Raw genomic sequence first — 19,520 nt, 5'->3', positions numbered from 1 at the left:
CAAATAGAATCACCACTATGGTGAATATTGCTTTTCACCATGGAAAAGCAATATTTTCAACTTAACATGAGTCATTGCCTTGTATGGTAGACAACTTTAAGATGGAGTCTGTCAACATGGTGGAGAGAATTGCTACGAAAAATGTACAAAGTGAATCACCTGAATCACCACACACACACACACACACACACACACACACACACACACCCCCTCTTCTCAGATGCTGTGAAGCAAGTTCGTCCTTTTATCCTTCGTCTGTATCCACAGTCAGCTTTTTAAATCTCCATTTGGTCAGACACCCTTTCGCAGTTTGTTGCATAACTTCTAAGGCAGAAGTATAAGCCAATCATATCCACGCAATCTTTAATTTTTATTTATTTATTTTAGAAATAGCATTTTCTGTACACTGCACTGTGCATTCAGCAACATTAGAAAGCATTAATTCCCCCTTTCATTTTTCCGTAAGAGAGACAAAATAGCACGACGCAGCTTCAGTTATCAAAATCCTATTTACAAGTAAAAGCCGAGTTCAGTTGTGAAAAAAAAAAAATAGGGAAGACATGATTTCTCCCAAATATATATATCTATATATAGATATATCTATCTATATATAGTCCATTTGAAATGGTCTTGATCTTCATTCATTGTCCCTGCAGAGTCGTCAGCCAATCAGTCGTCCAGGCCGGGGGTTTCTCCTTGCTGTATCCTGGAGGCTATTCTAATGGCTTCTTCCAGAGAAGGCTGATCGCTCAGCTACGAGAGGAACAACAAAAAAAAACAGGAATAAATCACTCACTTTAATTAAAAACCGCTTAACTAATCGCTCCTAGAGATGCATCTTTTACTCTGCTGTAAAGTGCGGTCACATGACAAAACAAGCAGACAAAGGAAGCTGGTTCTAATTAGAATACCCCAAAGGGAACGAGGTGCTAATTAAAGACAAAAGTTTTCAAAGGAAAACAAGGGATCAGACCTGCCTGCTTTGATCTAATCAAGCTGCCACCCCATGACCTTTAACTAGTAACAAGTTACATTTGCTTGAGTAACTTTTTAGGGGGGTAAAAGGATTTTTAGGAGTAGTCTTACTGCTTTTCACTTGAGTAATTGTATAATGAAGTATTGCTACTCTCATTTGAGTAAAATTCCTGAATACACTGTGAACAACTTCACAGAAACAAGAACATGGCAGCTTTAGCCAAACGTTCACCAGACAGACACACACCTGCTGATTGTGTTAAAGGTTTATATTTAATGAAATTGATTTTTTTTTTTTTCCCCTCCAGGGTTTTTGTTTGTGGGCTCTAGTGTCCCTTATATGAAAGTAGGCTGACAGGAAAGGGGGAAGGAGAGGGGAGAAGACATGCGGCAAATATCGTCGGGTCCTGGAATCGAACCCGCGACGGCGACTCAAGGCCTCCAAACATGGGCCGCGCTAACTCCTACGCCACCACGGCACGCCCAAAGAAACTGATTTTGAAACATTTATCTTTTGCCTGATTTTGTTTTGTTGTTTTAGTAATGACGCTATTTATACAAATTATTTTCAATTTGGTCCTTAAAATATCAGAAAATGTCCACACAACTTTAGATTTTGGTCCGTCTGATGATATAATTTTTAAATGAATTGATTGACATTTTGATCAGGTACTTTATACGCAAGTCGCCTTGTTACCAAAACCTGTTTTACTCTTACTTGAGTCATTTCCTGGATGTCTACTTCTTACTGTTCATATATATTTTTTAATTCTCTACGATAAGAAACAGAGTCCACCCACAGGGGGCAGCGGTGAGGTTACGCCTCCTGCAGGAAACTTGTAGCAAATATTTAATGAGGTGAAATCTGAAAAGAAGAATTACGTTGCAAGACTAACAGAAGTTCTAGTCACAAAATCCATAAAGAAATGTGAACTTTGACCTCTTTTGAGCTCTGTGTTGGGTTGAATCTGACTGTCTTTTTTTTTGTTTTGTTTTGTTATTTTGAGACTGGGAACCAAGAGTCTCTCCAGCCTCTGCGACCGGTTTGAATGTGACCAGAAAGTGGCAAATTTGGACAAACTGAGCAATGGCCACTGCAGTCAAACCGCCATGCTGTTGTCACAATTATCACTGAAGTGCTGGAATGTTTCCTCGACTTTGTCACAATCTCCAGGACGTCCCTAAATATCCGGGATGTTTCTGCAGCCTCGCTGTGAGGAAACAAACGCTCCACATTTTCAGAAACTATCCCACAAACAAAATATGACATTTTGTGTCTTCCTTGATCACTAGGGGTGAAGACCTGAAGTTGAAGTTGATCATGTCATGCAGTAGTTGTTGCAAAAATATTTTAAACTTTATGTGTGTAGAAAGATAAATAAAAAAAAAAAAAAGAAACAGTGTGATGTTTTGTTTCTAGAAATCCATCTGTGTCTCATTACTTTATATCAGGACGAACCAAAAACAGTTGAGTTATTATAGCACTTCTTTTTTTTTTAATATTTAAAATTGTTGGAAAGATTTCAGTTTCCAGATTGACTTTCTTTGCTATGTTGCATATATATATATATATATATATATATATATATATATATAAACAAACTTTTTGTAGGCTGCTGTTGATACTAACACAATCTGGCATTTCTAACAGGACAAACATGGACACATCTAGTTTATATCTGGCAAATAATGATGATTTCCATTCAGATGATTAATATTTTTTAAGAAAAATGTTGTTTACAGACACATCATAACCCATTTTATTAATGCGTTTGGTTGTAAATGGTTTTTATTTATTGTTTTTGGATGTTTAGTGTTATTTTGGAGAGTTAAAATATCTTCTAGTTGTTCAGTGTTCAGAAGTGCATATTTGTCTAGGTTATTACCCGGTTAGTTGTCTGGACTAGTACTGGTTTACCAACCTGAACGGCGATGTGAGTGCCATTGGGCGTGGCCAGTAACGTGACCGGATGGAGATCCTCTTGGTCTTGGCCGTAATTTGCTTCCTCCACGGTTTGGAACGACGCCATGTCGGGTGTCATGATGGCCACCTGAGGGCGACAAAAACGCACTTTACCGATGCAGCAGCTAGTGTTTTATTTCTATACAGTCAACAGTGCTAGCATAGATGTTACACACAGCAGCACCTGGAACTCCTTTTTTGTTTGTTTGTTTGTATCCCACATTTCGTCCACATTATAGTCACAGTTGTGAATCTGAATCGTTCAAACATCTTTTTTAAAGAAATTAAAGTTTGAAAACTGACCTGACACTAACTTCTCCTGTTATTTATTGAAGAGGTGTTTAAAAGTAAAGAGTTCAGCCACTGAAAAATGACAGTCTCTGTGAATCATTTTCAGGTGACTTACTGTGATGGCTGCAGTTACAGCCACACAAATGTGGTAATATTCACTCTCACCACACGCAATAAGTTCATTTCACTTATATTTGGATTTCTTTAAGTTTAGGATTTAATTTACAGAATAACTGGTTTTGTTTAGAAAGCAACACATCACATTGTATTCTAGAATAAGTGCGCACATTTTAGTTTACATTGTTGTGTTTGCTTGATTTAATCTTTGTTTTGTTTTTGAGTTTAAGTGCTGGCTGCCCAATCCTTAGGAGAGCAGAGAGGTGGAGAAGGGGTGGAGCAAGCCAGCTGAGACTGCAAATTGGTTCACACCATTACTCATCATCCAGAGGGGGGGAATGGGATTTGCTATGTTAGTTTCAGTTAGGTTTCTGTGTATTTTCCCCTTTGTGTTTTGTATGTGGCCTGATCAGCCAGTATTTAAGTCCCCTTTTGTCTCTGTTTGGGAGGTCTGTTTTTTGAGTTAGTCTGAGTTGATGTCTGTTACTTTGACCTCTTTTATGGGCCCAAATTTTGTCATTTTTTCTATTATTTACCCAAGTTTTGTTTTGGGTTAAATAAAACAATTATTTTTGACTTTGAACCGGTGCCTGGCTGTTCCTTAACTGCTCGGTCCATCACAGTGGTGTCAGAAGTGGGATCTTGCAGTTAAAGGCACCGGTTATTGTTTTTTTTAGTAGTCCTCTTCCTCCTCTTACCAAGCCATGCAAAGAGCAGGAAGGAGTGCCAAAGGACAAAAAGGAGATCCTCAAAACCAGCCTGCCGGAATGGAGGAGCAAGTTGGAGAGGAAAAAGGAGCCTCTGGAGGGGTGGATAGCACTGAGGGTAAGGAGCCAACAATATCAGAAGTAATTTCCATTCTTCGTTCTCATATGGGCCAGCAGGAAGCCCAGGAAACAAGACGGAGGGAGGAGTTTAATCGGCAGGAACAGCGCTTCAGAGCACTGCGACACCAATTTCAGCTGCTACAGGTGGAAGTGCAAGCGCGTACCCCCCTTTCTCCTGAGCCTCGATTGGATGAGTCACAACAATCCGATGCAGAATCAAGTGAAGGTGATGACCATACCTGCGGCAATAATGAACAAATATATGCTCCCTCAGGTCAGTTTCACTCTCATGAACCCAGACTTGAAAAACTGACGGATGAGGATGACATTGAACATTTTTTAACAACATTTGAACGCATGGCTCTAGTTTGCCGGTGGAAAAAAGCAGATTGGGTTTTTTACCTGATTCCATTACTCACTGGCAAAGCAAGAGCTGCGTATGTTCACATGGACATGGATGACTCTCTGGATTATTATAAAGTTAAAGAAGCGGTGCTTCGAAAGTACGACATTAATCCTGAAACATATAGATTGAGATTTCGATCATTGGAAGTAAAACCTGAGGAGAATCCAAAAGAATTGTATGCAAGATTGAAGGACTTGTATGGAAAGTGGATGATGCCAAGACAAAAAACTGTGCAGGAGGTTGGAGAGATCATCATTTTAGAACAATATTTAAGAATGCTGTCTCCTGAGTTGCAGATATGGATTAAAGAACACAATCCAAAATCGGCTGCAGAGGCTGCCCAGCTGGCTGACGTGTTTGTGGCAGCACGGGCAAAAGGACAACCCTGGAGTCAAAAAGCATGGAAGTTGAGGGAGGTTGCAAGACCTGTTCCCCATTACCAAAAGGCAGGGGTGAGTAAACCTCTAAAGGGCCAATCATGGAATGCTTTATCAAGAGTCCCAGCCAAAACAGTGATTTGTTATTTGTGTGGGATGGAAGGACACACAAAACCAATGTGCCCAAAGAACTCCACCAAAATAACACAAATGTGTTTTGTGCCCAGACAAAGTATGGACTCCAAAGGGGAGTCTAGTTTAAGAACGACCTCAATTGAAGTTGAGGGTAAACAATTAGAGGCACTCATTGACTCAGGAAGTACTCAAACTCTGGTGCACAGAGACTTTGTTCCAGCAAATAAGGTTAATGTGGAACCAATCCCTGTCCGCTGCATTCATGGAGATGAGTTGTTGTATCCAACAGCAGACTTGTATATTAAAGTACAAGACCAACTTTATCTTCTAAATATTGGTGTGGCTGAGAATTTGCCATTTCCAGCAGTGCTGGGTCAAGACCTGCCTGTGTTGGGTGATTTATTGAACTTCAGCAAAATGTGTAACATTGCATTAACCAGATCTCAGGCTAAAAAGAGAGAGGAGTTTATACAACCACTCTGTGCCTTGCCTTTTTATGACGCGGACCTGGAGACCACACCCGGGAAGTCTCGCAAGTCCCGCAGACAGCGACGGCAAGAGAAATTTCAACACGCTGTTAAGTCACCTTCTAGCTCTGAGCCTGAGTTACCAATGGGGCTTAAAATCCCTGCTAACATTAGAGAATTGCAGCACAGCGATCCAGCCCTAACATCTTTATTTCAGAAAGCAGAGGGAAATAAAAATCCTGAACGAGGTTTGAACGGCCTGGGTGAATTTTTGCTGAAAGATGGCATCTTATATCGTCAGCAGGGGTCAGCACTGCAGTTAGTGGTTCCTGAACCAGTCCAGAAGGTGGTGCTGTCTTTAGGACATTCCATTCCATGGGCTGGCCATCTTGGAAAGCACAAGACACTGGCCCGCATCAGAAAATATTTTGATTGGCCTGGAATACGATCTGATGTGACTCTGTTCTGCAAAAGCTGCCCTCAGTGCCAAAAGTCTTCCCTAAAAATTCCCCCCAGAGCTCCTCTTCAGTCTTTGCCAGTCATCAACACCCCATTTGAGCGGCTGGGAATGGACATTGTTGGCCCTCTAGAAAGAAGTAAATCAGGTAATCGTTACATGCTGGTGATCCTGGATTATGCTACAAAATATCCAGAGGTTTTTCCTTTGAAATCAATAAAAGCTAAAGCAGTTGCCTTCTGTCTCATACAGCTCTTCTCACGAGTTGGGTTTCCAACTGAAATTCTCACCGACTGTGGAACTAATTTTCTGTCCACTTTGTTGAAGCAGGTGTACCAACTCCTAGGAATTAAGAGCCTAAAGACTACTCCATATCACCCTCAGACAGATGGCCTGACAGAGCGCTTCAATCAGACCTTGAAGCAAATGTTGCGCAAGTTTGTCAATGAAACCGGCACAGATTGGGACCAGTGGCTACCTTATCTTCTCTTTGCATATAGAGAAGTGCCACAGGCCTCTACTGGTTTTTCACCTTTTGAATTGCTGTATGGCTATGAAGTCCGGGGTCCCTTATCTCTGTTAAGAGAGACATGGGAGGGTGACAAAGAAAGATCTCAAGCTGTAGATGTTGTCTCTTATGTTGTCCAGATGCGGGAACGACTGGAAAAGATGATGGCATTGGCCCAAGCTCATAAGGAAGAAGCACAGAAACATCAGAAAAACTGGTATGACCAGTCAGCTCGCCAGAGGTCTTTCAGCCCTGGCCAGAAAGTGCTGGTGCTCCTTCCTAGTGCTGACAGTAAACTGTTGGCAAAATGGCAAGGTCCGTATGAAATCCAGAGCAAACTGGGGCCAACAACCTACAAGATTGCCATTCCAGATCAGCCCCGTTCCACCAGGGTGCTCCATGTCAACCTGCTTAAAGAATGGGTAGAAAAGCCAAAGGCAGATGTTTTTCTTATTCAGGATGTGACAGAGGAAGAGGAGGAGGATAATCAGTATCTGCCAAAGCCCTCACCTCAATCGCTGGATCTGGACCACCTCTCGGAAGAAAAGCAGGCTCAGGTGAGAAATCTGTGCACCCCAAACATGTTTCAGGGAAATCCTGGTAAAACGGACCTTGTCCAACATGACATTGTATTAAAAGATGGAGCTTCTGTGAGAAGACTGAGTTACAGAATACCTGAACGTCTGTTGGTTTCACTGAAAGAGGAAGTTGATCTGATGCTGTCACTCGGAATCATTGAACCATCAAGAAGTGAATGGTGCCACCCAGTGGTCTTGGTGCCGAAGAAGGACGGCAGCCTACGGTTCTGCATTGATTTCAGGTATTTGAATGGAATAACACAATTTGATTCATATCCAGCCCCCCGCATCGATGACATGGTTGAGCGGATTGGGAAGGCCAGATATTTAACAACCATAGATCTCTGCAAAGGTTATTGGCAGGTACCCCTGACGGAGCAGTCAAAAGAACTTACTGCTTTCCGGACCCCATGGGGCCTGTTCCAGTTTAAAGTCATGCCATTTGGACTACATGGTGCCCCGGCAACATTCCAGAGATTGATGGATCAGGTACTATCTGACATGTCTGATTTTGCTGCAGCCTACCTTGATGACATAGTCATTTTCAGTGCTACCTGGGAAGATCACCTGAAAAATTTGGAGAAGGTGTTGGAGCGACTTCAATCTGCAGGGTTGACTATTAATCCAGCCAAGTGTACAATTGCCAAGTCTGAAACTGAGTACCTGGGGTTTGTTATAGGAAATGGAGTGATAAAGCCTCAAATAAATAAAATTACAGCTATAGAGTCCTGCCCTCTGCCTGAGACCAGAAAACAGTTAAGATCTTTTCTGGGTATGGCAGGGTTCTATCATCGGTTTATCCCTCATTTCTCAGCCAGGGCCGCGTTATTAACGGACCTCACTGGTTCAAGAAGCCCCAATAAGATCCTCTGGACAGAGGAGGCCAGAACCGCTTTTCAGGACCTGCGGCAATCTCTGAGTAAGAGCCCAGTCCTGCACAGCCCTGAATTTGAGAGACCTTTTATTCTACAGACTGATGCCTCTGAGAGAGGTTTGGGAGCTGTTCTGTTGCAGGGACCCCCTGGAGAGCGCCATCCAGTGGCTTTTATTAGCCGCAAGCTGTTTCCAAGGGAAATACGATATTCAACCATTGAGAAAGAGGCACTAGCCATTAAATGGGCCCTGGACTCATTCAAATACTACCTTCTTGGCAGAGAGTTCACCTTAGAGACTGACCATAAAGCTCTCCAATGGATAGAGAAGATGAGAGATACCAATGGAAGGATTACGCGATGGTACCTTGCCATCCAGCCATTTCGATTCACCATCCACCATATCCCCGGCAAGGACAACTGCATCGCAGACTGTCTCTCTCGCTGTCCCAGTGAGAGATCTGAAGAGGGGGAGTGTGTGATGGCTGCAGTTACAGCCACACAAATGTGGTAATATTCACTCTCACCACACGCAATAAGTTCATTTCACTTATATTTGGATTTCTTTAAGTTTAGGATTTAATTTACAGAATAACTGGTTTTGTTTAGAAAGCAACACATCACATTGTATTCTAGAATAAGTGCGCACATTTTAGTTTACATTGTTGTGTTTGCTTGATTTAATCTTTGTTTTGTTTTTGAGTTTAAGTGCTGGCTGCCCAATCCTTAGGAGAGCAGAGAGGTGGAGAAGGGGTGGAGCAAGCCAGCTGAGACTGCAAATTGGTTCACACCATTACTCATCATCCAGAGGGGGGGAATGGGATTTGCTATGTTAGTTTCAGTTAGGTTTCTGTGTATTTTCCCCTTTGTGTTTTGTATGTGGCCTGATCAGCCAGTATTTAAGTCCCCTTTTGTCTCTGTTTGGGAGGTCTGTTTTTTGAGTTAGTCTGAGTTGATGTCTGTTACTTTGACCTCTTTTATGGGCCCAAATTTTGTCATTTTTTCTATTATTTACCCAAGTTTTGTTTTGGGTTAAATAAAACAATTATTTTTGACTTTGAACCGGTGCCTGGCTGTTCCTTAACTGCTCGGTCCATCACACTTACAAAGAAGAAAACCAGAAAAACAAACAGACGTCATAACGCTGAAGCCTTCATCTTCGTTTACCTGTTCGTCCGAGCCGTCGGTTGCCACCATGGTAACCGAGTGTGCGCCTTGCGTCGCCAGTTCGTGCGCTGGGATGGTTATGGTGGTGCCTTCTTGGGTTACCATGGTGATTGTGCCACCCATCGCTTGCAGATCTGCTTCAGAGATGCTGACCTGACATGAAGCAAAAGACCGAAATCTACTGATTTCAACAGTTTCAGAACAGATGAAGAGTTGCTTAAACCTTTTACTGGTACTGTGAAAAGTATTCACTTCCCCTTGGATTTCTTACTCCTTTATTGCTTTGGCAAATAATTCAATCCAAATCCAACAGCGTACCTGTTGCGTTCCGTCTTCCTGCGTTACCAAGGCGACCTGCGGCTGACCGGACATGTCCGAGGAGTCCACTGGTTCCGAGTCGTCCGTGTCCACCACGGCCGGTGTGTAGCTCACGTTTGGGTCGTCGATGGCGTCTGAAACAAGTCAGTTGGCAGATTACCTTCTACCGCCGATGACTAAAAAAACGTAAATAAATAAATAAAATAAAAGGAAAGGTGCAGCCGTCGACACGGCGACGCGGACCTGCCGGTGGCTCGAAGTAGGCCTCCTGCTCCTCCTCGATGGGCTCGGAGTCGTTGTGCGTGGTGCGTTTGTGCATGGCGAGCGTGGAGATCTGCTTGTAGGTCTTGCCGCAGTGGTTGCAGTTGTAGGGCTTGCAGGGCGTGTGAACCACATGGTGTTTGTACAGGCTGGAGTATTCGGTGAAACGCTTTTCACACCCGGGCACTGTGCAAACGTACGGCTTCTCTCCTGGAGAACAAAGCAAGACAGTCAGCGGGAATGTTTCAGAGCGTGGATTGGAACATGCAGGTCCACCTGTGTGTGCGTGCGTGCGTATGTGGACACACACCTGTATGGATCCTCATGTGGTTCTTGTAATTGGTGGCGCTGGCGAAGGAGCGGCCGCAGCTGGGCTCGGAGCAGTAGTACGGCCGCTCCCCCGTGTGCGTCCGGATGTGAACTTTGCGGATGTTGGACGTGGTGAAGGAGCGGCCGCAGCCTTCCACTGGGCACTTGAAGGGCTTCTCCCCTGAAAACCACAGAAGAAGAAAGAGATAACCGTTACGTCTCCGTTCTGTACGAAAGGCTTCTAAACCTGGAAGAATGAAGCCTTGAAGTAAGTAGAAACTTATACAAAAAAAATTAAAAAGTCGTTATTATTACAAACATTTCTGACTGCTGAATACTTTTACTATTTCAAAATGGCCACAGATTGTGAGGTGCCATTGGTACAAAAGTAACAGTTATTTAATCTGTTGTAAAAGAAGACAGACTAAATAACTGTCAGTTCAAGGTTCAGTTTTCAAAATACATTTTCACCACAGTGTTCGTTCATTTATAAATGTCACAGTTTCAAGTTTCAGTTTGCTAACTAAATATTTAGTTTATAAACAAGCTTTGCTGTAAATATGTTGTTTGAAACTAAGTATTTACTTCACTAACTCAACAAAACACTTTGTTTAAAGCTAACTACTTGGCTTGTTAAATAAATATTTAGTTTATGCTAGCTTCAAGGTAAATATTTAGCTTCAAACTCAAGATTTACCTCACTGACCTAGCTAAATATTTAGTATGAAGCAAAATATTAGACTTTCTAACTAAATATGTGGTTGAAGAAACTTCAAACTAAGTTAAATATTTAGTTTTGTAATTAAATATTCAGTTTGAAGGTGGCATTTATAAAAGAACGAGTAGAATGGTGAAAATATGACTTTGAAAATTAACTCCCACCTTTTTTCTCTCTTATTAGGCCAAGTCGCTGCAGTTTATTTTGTAAATTATAGCTTTGTGAAGGGAACCCTGCAGCATAGAGGCATCAGGTTCATCACAGAAGCCATGTGTTCTTCCCTCCAGCATGCTGTGGAACATTGACAACCCCTCATGCTGTTCCATCCAGTCTTTTCTGGTCTTGTTATTTTTTCAAAAAAGCCGTTGTATATGGCCAGAAGCTGTCAGTTTGGGATAAAATGTGATTGTTCGTATCACACACACGCCTCTGAAAGGATTCTTTGTTGTGAAGTCTGGAAGGCAGAAGCATCAGTTATCAGAAGCTAATTTAATTCCCTCCAAAAGAAACTAAGCAAATCTGAAGCAGATGATTTTGACCTCGTCCAAATGTCCTTGAGCGCTGTTCAGCCAGCTAGAAGCTAATAAGAAAGGACCCGATTTTTATGTTTCTGATCAGTGAACCCACCGTTAACAACACTCTTGGTGGCAGATACAGTTACAGACCGAAGAAAACTCAAAAGTTCCTTCCAGATTACCGTTTCGTCCCATGACGTACATGTCCTTTTCACACCTGAAAGATTCTGACTCTGATTGATCCACTTGCAGTCTCAACCCTCCACTCTTCGTCTGGTGAGGTGTTACCAAGCAAAGATGGCGGCCGCAGCACGGCGATGGCGGAGGGATCGCATCACCCTTCAGTATCAGTGTTGATCAGCCGAATCTGACACAGATAACTTGCTGAGGACTGGGAACAAAGACTGTCCTGGTATTTACAGGAGCATGCATAAACAGATTATCCTTGAGGGAAATCCCTCACAGGGAAGAAAAGCTACAAATCCCTTTGATTCAGCAACCCCAGCGACGTTATCTGAATGCTAACATGATCTTGTGTGATGCGTAAGGACAAAGTGACCTGCCATGTTGGAGCTGATGGTTAAATGTTTACTGTGCAACTGTGGGTGAATTCACACCAGCCCCGTTTAGTCCGCTTCAGTCGAACTCTGGGGCGTTTGTCTGGGGCAGTGTGAAATCTGGTCCACCTACAAACCTCGGTCTCGGCTCGGCTGAAGTAAACTCTGGCCCGGTTCGAAGCCTATGTGAATGCCAAAGACTGCTCCAAAAACAGGAAGTGGACTACAGCGCAGGGCATTCTGGGTAAATACAACCTGAACAAACCCTGGTGTCTAGCACTAGGGGGAGGAGAAATGGCTTGCGGCGTTTTACCAAAGCCAAAACAGAAATCCTACAACCGCTCAAATCTGACGCCACTGTATTTTAGTTTACATTTCATGAAGAAGGAAGCTGATCTCAGTGTCTTCTTCAGAGGTTTCCCTGGCGTTTCCTTCAGTGGTTTGAACAAAATTTATCAGGCTCAGTTTATTATATTCTACTGGATCTGTCTGAAGCAATTTTACTGCAGCAACAGAAACACGCTGAGCTTGCACTGACGCGCATCTGGCGCGTTTAACCCATTTTCAGTAAGATAACTGGTACTCCATGCTAGTAGACCTAACTGATCATATGCTAAAACTTTAAATATGAGCTACATTTTCTCTACTTTTACACTAATTTTAAAATAGTAAAACTCCATATCAAAGCTGTCACTTTGAAGATAAATAATTACTGACAGGTCATGCAGGAGGGCTAGAAACAAATATTTCAGCTGGAACAAAACTTTGTGTTGGCAGGTCAAACATTTCAATAACCAGAGATCAGAAAATGATATAAATTCTACTAAAATAAGAATTATTATTATTATTATTGTTCTATGAGATTCTGATTCTGTACCTGTGTGAGTCCTTGTGTGTTTCTGAAGGTCTCCGGAGGTTTTAAAGGACTTGCAGCAGTTCATCTCCTGGCATCTGTATGGCTTTTCCCCTGTATGCGTCCGCGAGTGACTCTTCAGTCCGTAACCTTCAATTTCCACAGACAGACAGTTAGGGAGGCTTTTTTTCCTTGGTGAACTCTTCATCTGTTTGCAACAGCTGAAAAACGCTCCATTGCAATTGTTTAGTTCATATTGCAATAGCATCTTCCAAGACATAAAACTAAAACAAGCATTGATAAATTAAAGCATAAATACAAAATAAACAAAAAACATTTTTAAAAAGTAATAAAATTCAATTAGCCACCTGTTGCAAACTTCTTTCCACAGCCCCGATATTCGCAGACGTAAGGTTTATCACCAGTGTGCGAGCGCTCGTGTACCTGCAGGATGTCGACACAAAACCCTTTCAAACAAAATGGCTGACAGACAAATGCACTTTTCCGCAACATGCTGCAAGAATACAGCCTTTTAAAGTTAGAACATCTAGAAGCGAGAACATTTTTTTGTACTAAAATTAATTTGTATCCATTGAAACGGAGGAGCGAAGCGAACCTTGAGATGGTGGGCAGTGGTGTAGAGCTTTCCACAGCCTTCGTATTCGCAGCGGAAAGATTTTTCTCCAACGTTTGTCACTCTTGGTTGCCTGTTGTCTTGACCCTGCAGCACAATCTGAAGACGTGACGCGCAAATCAGAATGGAAATCGGATTTCAACCCAGGGGTGAACAGAAAGAAAAACACAAAGTGACTCTACCCTCATGTGGATACCGCTGTCTGCTTCCACTCTGCCAAACGACCCCAAGGGGTTTTCCACGTTCTCCACCTAAAGGAGGAAAACAGGACATTAAAATATATTTTGTGCTTTTTCTTTAAACACATGAACGCATAGAAATTTAACGGAAGGAAACAATGCAGAGAAAGAATGCTGAGTTGGGTAAACTGCTGCTACAGCAGTAGCATGAAACGGTATATCACCTTGGTGCCGTAGTGTTCGAGCACACTGATGGTTTCTGGGTCGATGGCCGCGGCCTCGGCCTGCAGGTCTGCGATGGTGCCGTCAGCCTGGATGGCCAGGATGGTGTTGGGCTGAGGCATGTGCACCGTGTGCTGGATGTAGGCGGTGCTCCCATCCTCTAGCTGGACCTCCTGCAAGCCGCTCTGGTCGTATGTTTCTACACAGAGACAGGAGGCAGGGTAGGATAAACACTAGCTCAATCAGGAACCAGTTTTGCAGTACTGGGCACCACTAACTAAAAAGTTAGCTGTGCTAACCCTTAAGCATTAATTATTAACGTTAGCTGAATGCTAAAGCAAAAGACAAACATGGAAATGATAATGTTGAAGAGCAACACCAACATAGTATTTAATCAAGTTAACAATGAAGCCCTTCACCAAAACGGTATTTAGCAGAAGTATTTGCTAAATCGCTATACTAACACAGTATTTAGAGGAAGCTAACGCTAAAACATTATACCAATACAGTATTTAGAGGAAGCTAACGCTAAAACATTATACCAATACAGTATTTAGAGGAAGCTAACGCTAAAACATTATACCAATACAGTATTTAGAGGAAGCCAACGCTAAAACACTATACCAACACGGTATTTATCAGAAGCTGATGCTAAAGTGCTATACCAACACAGTATTTGGATGCCTGAGAAATATTTCCCAAAAATTAATTTAGGGTAAGCTAACTGTGCTAAACTTTTTCAAAGTTAGCAAAAGGGGTTAGGTGCTACATAACAAATTAGCTCCACTATTAGCACGTTAGCAGAGGTGTGCCAGCCACTGTACAACAACAACATTTCTCGGAAGCAGTTAAGGTTGTTTAGGGACTTTTGAAAAAGATGAGGCCAACTCTTTCCCGTCAGAGTAGAAACCCTGGTTCTAAGATACCAGATGACTGAACACTCTTGCTACGACTCATCCCAGGAAGAAAACTGCTGTTTTTCAAGCTTTCTACTGAAGTCCACACAAAGAGCAGCGTTTACCTTTGGGAGTGTGAATGTAGGCAGTTGTTCCATCTTCTAACTGGACAGCCTGGCCGTCTTCGAGCTGTAAACTGTCTCCTCCTGCAGCACACATTTAGACAACCGTCACTACCACCATTTTAGAGATTCCATTGTTGCACAGCAGACACACTACTACACACCAAAACAACAACATCATATAATAAAGCACAGTGGTGAACTATCTAATCATAAGTCAGGGTTTATACTGTACCTGCTTTAGGCATGGACACATGGTGGACGTAGGCAGCTGAGCCGTCCTCCAGCTGGATCACCTGACCGTCCATGATCTGTCCATCAGAGAAGGACGCTTTGGACTCATGCTGAATATACGCAGTGGAACCATCTGCAAGAGTGACAGCCTGCAGGCTCACTGTGTCCATGTTCTCCATCTGATCACCATCTGGGAAGTAAAGTTTGAAAGTTAAGAGTTTGAAAGTTAAGAGTTGTCTCTGTCTTCTAAGATGTAAATGGACAATCTTCTGTTCTTATAGCTTCTGGAAATGTTTTCAATGTTTTTAACTGTTATTATAGCAGTTTATGGTACAAGCAACAACCTACAACCAGTGTGGAAACTCACCTGCCACCGTCACAGCCTCCGTCAGACAGAGCGTGACCGGCTGCCCGTCTGCATCATGAAACTCGGACATTCCCTGGGAGTCCCGGTTGATCTGGGCCAAGAGCATGCTGCAGCTGGTGGGGCGACAAACTGAGGCGAGTTAACCCCGGTGCTCACAAGTCAGCAAACGCAAGCACTGAAACTCCACCAGAAATCTGAGCAAATGAGCCGTCTTTAAAACTTCAGTTTACCATATATCAGCAATATTTGGATCGTGAAATATAAAACTAAAATGTCTGGCCTGGTTTATGTAGTTTGACGTATGTGTCAGAACCAATTCAGACATATTCATCTGCGGAGTTTAAAGACACAGTAGGGTTGGGAAACACCACTTAATAATACGATCTGCTGAATTGTTTTTTACCTCTTCCGCCCCCCACACTTTCTTCTCTAAAATTAGACATTAAAAATTACAGAAAATATTTTCAAAAAGTGGCTTTTGTTTCAATCATTCCTTCTGTGAGTTGAGTATCAGGGCCAGGCTGTGAGGGGTTTTGTTTAATTACGAGAACATAGTCGGAATATTAGCAAAACGAGGGCGCAATTTTGCCTTAAAAACGTCTTAGAATTCTGAAAAAAAAATATTGTTTTAATAAAAAAAAAAAAAGCTTCGAGAGTTATCAAGATCTTTCTTTGAAATAGATTTAGTCATTTGCTCAGTCGTTTCAAAGTCCTGCTGCTGGTAATTATTTGATGCTGACATGTTATTTGAAGTATTAACTTATCTGTGAAACTGATACCAAAATATAACTTCACAAGAGCCTCAACATTCCTCATTTTATTTTTTTGTCTTCCTGGGAATAAACCCATCAAAAGATGTCACTCCTATAAACAATCATCAGGAAACCACAACAACATGAGAGCTTCCAGGACGATCAACCTGCCACAACATCTGCTGGTGACCTTCCATCGCTGCTCCACTATTTTTTTTATACAATTAAAAACACTTATTCCAAAGTATTTTTCTCATCCAGTCTGTATGTGGCATTCATTTTATGTTTACAGCTATCTTCCTGTTCACTAAATATGTTGGCATATTAAAATATAGGCTGTGTGAGATGGAACTGCATGTGATATTTCTGACTTCAGATTGAATTATTTTTTAGACCTTATGAGAGCTGTTTTGTTTTTCTTCTTTTAAGCTAGTGCAATGAACATTTTGCTGTACACCTGGGCAACAACAATTAAAAGGAATCTTGAATCGTTTTTTATTACCTATTTCTGTTATAAATGTAAAAAAAAAAACAGACTCTATCCTTTACCCGTCTGGTTAGTGCATTGCTTTTCATGGCCGTTATTCTAACAAAACCTCTAAGACCTTCACAAAACAACTGTATTTGTTTAAATGTATTAGTGTTTAAATTAAACCCGCATGGATTAGATTCCTGGGGATATTGAAAACCAATATACATCACTTTTTAGGAACTTTAAAAAAAAAATAAAAATAAAACTCAAGTATATTTTCCATCTAATATGGGTCATTTATGCTGGACTATTTCATAACCCACATTGAGGTCATGTGTCAAAATGTTAAGTTTAACGACATTTATTTGTTATCCACAAATCAAATGACTGAACTTCTATTTCAGGAAATATGTTATTCCTATTTTTTTTTTCATTTAATTAAACATGTCCTGTCAGCAAACGTTACTCAACAGTGTTTAGCATTTAATGTGACTTTTACCAACACTCAAGACATTTAACAACGCTTTGCATCACACAACAAGAACGTAAATAGCCATGGTTTTAGCCAACAGTGTTTTATTCCGGGAAAAGTGACACCTTGGTGCAGGGAGGGAATGGTTCTTGAGAAACTAACGGAGGGAAACGTAGCTGCTAACAGTACCAGAACCTTGGACCAGCGGGGGAAACGTAGCTGCTAACAGTACCAGAACCTTGGACCAGCGGGGGAAACGTAACGGGGCCACATAAACAGCCAGTCGCCCGCTGATGAGTTTTTGGCGCTTGTTTGTTTATAGCCCTTTCAGCTGGTTAGCTACAGCTATGACTTGCAATATTTTCCCCTTTTAATGACACGTCATACAAAGCAAAAATGTTAAAACGAGTCTACTGCGGGACACGTTGGTCGAACACTAAAGTGGTGAACTTTGCTAAATCCTTCAAACACTTCGCTGCTCCACCCGCAGCACCGACATGTCAGACGGGGTAAGCTAACTAGCTAACTGTCGAGCTAACGACGCAGCTAAGTACGCCAAGCGCTGCTGACACGACTTTTTTCTAGCGGCGGAGAGCAAATGTTTCCTGTAAAGCTGTGGTCGACGCGATCGCTTTTGTTATTCTGAGCCATTTCGTGATGCCTGAACAGACAATGTGTGGAAGATGGAGCCAAGCTAGCTCTCCCTAACAAGCTTCCAGCCCGGTTGAGCCAACTAGCCACAGAGACGGAAACAAGACCCAGGAATCCATGAGCTAATTAATGATATAAGCATTTTTGGTCGCTACATTTCTATTCGGTTTTTTCCATTTCAAAGTATTTCTCCCGATTCCTGCCGACTCCCTTCCCACAGCCTGTCACTCCCACTAGCAACAGCGATGGCTGTGGGAATAATGCACACTGGGTAAAAACCAATTTATATACTAACCTCTGAAAATTTCCAACAATTCCTCCTGTTCGACCACCATGCAACAGTGCAGGAAACGAGCAGCGACGCTCACAAACCAGGAACATGTGTGACCTGTTGCTGTCCCGCCTATTCTTCTACCACGGGATATGATTGGGTAGTTGTTTGTGAGGTACATTCCTATTGGTCTGACGAGGCGTCGCTCGGCCTCGGGAGTCGACATTCAGCCTCCCGGGCCCCTAGCAGGCGCCATTCCGCGCCGGTTTTCGTATTGTCTCAAGCTTTCCAGTTCCACTGCGCCCTGTCGTCGCGGAAAATAAATATTTAAGCTTTCAAAGGAGATCACGGAAAGCCGACTCTGCGGATCCCTAGCTGCGGTGCGCCGCAAACTGCAGTTAAAATGCTGCTTTTGTCGCACAAACATGGACGTGTGCGCAGGTTTATCGGCATCCATGTTGAAAACAAGGTCGTGTGGGAAAAAAAGGGGGAATGTGGGCAATGCAGTGAAAAGAGACTCGGTGGAATAACGTGTCCGTGGATTTGAAACACGGCAACATAGAGAAACGATACATTTTACATGTACAAACACGAACGTACCCATAAACTGTACTCAAGTAAGAGTAGAACTACTTCAACAACTTCATTTTTCTCAAGTCAAAGTATTTTTTGCAGAACATTTGCTTTAATATTTAGAAATAGTATCATCAGAAAGACCAAGATGCAGATTTCTGCCCAGGTCCCTCTTGAAAATGAGATCTAGATCTCAATGGAGACCTTGTTAAATAAAGGAAATAATAAATTATTTTTTTTTAAAAGTCTGATAATATTAAGACTAAAGTAAAAAACAAAAACAAACAAAAAAACGAAATTCAAAGAAATACCATAAACCCTAAAAAGGGTTTGACCTGACAAAGTACAACTTTTTTTGCATTTTAGAAATAAAAGGCATCTTCAAGACAGGCCTGAAATTTGGTGTTAAAATTTGGCCAAGTTTCTGTGTAGGGACTGAATTTACAGTGTTTACTTTTGATTTTTCTTTGCATCTTCTTGACCAACAAGAGGCACAGGAGAACAACAAGCAGGAAGTCTCACTTCAACAGAAAGTGTAGGTGTGTGTTTCTCTGGTGCATTTTTTGTTAAATCAGATCAAATTTGATTTGATTAGCACATTTCAGCAACAAGGCATTTCAAAGTGTTTAGCCTCATAAAAAAACACCAAAATACAAAGTCACAGAACACACAGTCAACAATTGAAACATTTTGTCATGTGTCATTGTTCATTTTTTTCAAAAGCAACTCTGAAACCGGTGGGGTTTTAGTCTATATTTAAAGGTACTCAGTGTTTCAGCTGTTTTGCAGCTTTCTGGATGTTTGTTCCAGAATTGTGGTTAAAACATATTTGTTCTTAATTTGGCAAAGTTACTTACACTGAGAAGAATACCTGAAAATGTTACTTCAGGAAGAGTTGTGATACTTCTTAATGTAGGAAATATTTCTCCTCTGTTAACCTTTAGCAACAATTTTACACTGAGAAGTAGCTCCTATAATGAGCTCAGCAGATGCCACAACTGTAG

General features: G+C 41.9%; 1 protein-coding gene across 2 annotated transcripts; it reads right to left on the bottom strand.

Moving 5' to 3' along the window:
• Positions 1 to 358: 358 nt before the first annotated feature.
• On the bottom strand, positions 359 to 18,392 carry znf143 (zinc finger protein 143). 2 transcript variants are annotated; one of them, XM_023351457.1, is made up of 15 exons: positions 17,968 to 18,392; positions 15,326 to 15,454; positions 14,960 to 15,148; positions 14,728 to 14,808; positions 13,709 to 13,905; positions 13,488 to 13,556; positions 13,288 to 13,404; positions 13,040 to 13,115; positions 12,696 to 12,821; positions 10,030 to 10,209; positions 9,702 to 9,929; positions 9,459 to 9,592; positions 9,141 to 9,293; positions 2,898 to 3,026; positions 359 to 753 (listed from the first exon to the last, which is right to left on the bottom strand). In XM_023351457.1, the coding sequence occupies exons 1-15, from the start codon at positions 18,167 to 18,169 to the stop codon at positions 670 to 672; spliced, it is 2,094 nt and encodes a 697-aa protein (XP_023207225.1). In that variant the 5' UTR covers positions 18,170 to 18,392; the 3' UTR covers positions 359 to 669. The 2 variants fall into 2 exon arrangements, with proteins under 2 accessions (XP_023207225.1, XP_023207233.1); XM_023351465.1 differs by having other exon boundaries at positions 15,326 to 15,438; positions 17,968 to 18,112.
• Between the last annotated feature and the right edge of the window lie 1,128 nt (positions 18,393 to 19,520).

This window comes from Xiphophorus maculatus, chromosome 2 (genome assembly GCF_002775205.1).
Source record: "Xiphophorus maculatus strain JP 163 A chromosome 2, X_maculatus-5.0-male, whole genome shotgun sequence".
Taxonomy (NCBI): Eukaryota; Metazoa; Chordata; class Actinopteri; order Cyprinodontiformes; family Poeciliidae; genus Xiphophorus; species Xiphophorus maculatus.
This window is presented reverse-complemented; position numbering and strand designations above follow the sequence as displayed.

What these genes read in the sequence shown, in the direction of transcription:
- znf143 (XM_023351457.1), bottom strand. Translation starts at nt 18,169, where the DNA reads ATGTCGACTCCCGAGGCCGAGCGACGCCTCGTCAGACCAATAGGAATG. An exon ending in ATTGTTGGAAATTTTCAGAG is followed by an intron (nt 15,455 to 17,967) that starts GTTAGTATATAA and finishes AACTCGCCTCAG; the next exon opens with TTTGTCGCCCCACCAGCTGC. An exon ending in CTACATTCACACTCCCAAAG is followed by an intron (nt 13,906 to 14,727) that starts GTAAACGCTGCT and finishes GTCTCTGTGTAG; the next exon opens with AAACATACGACCAGAGCGGC.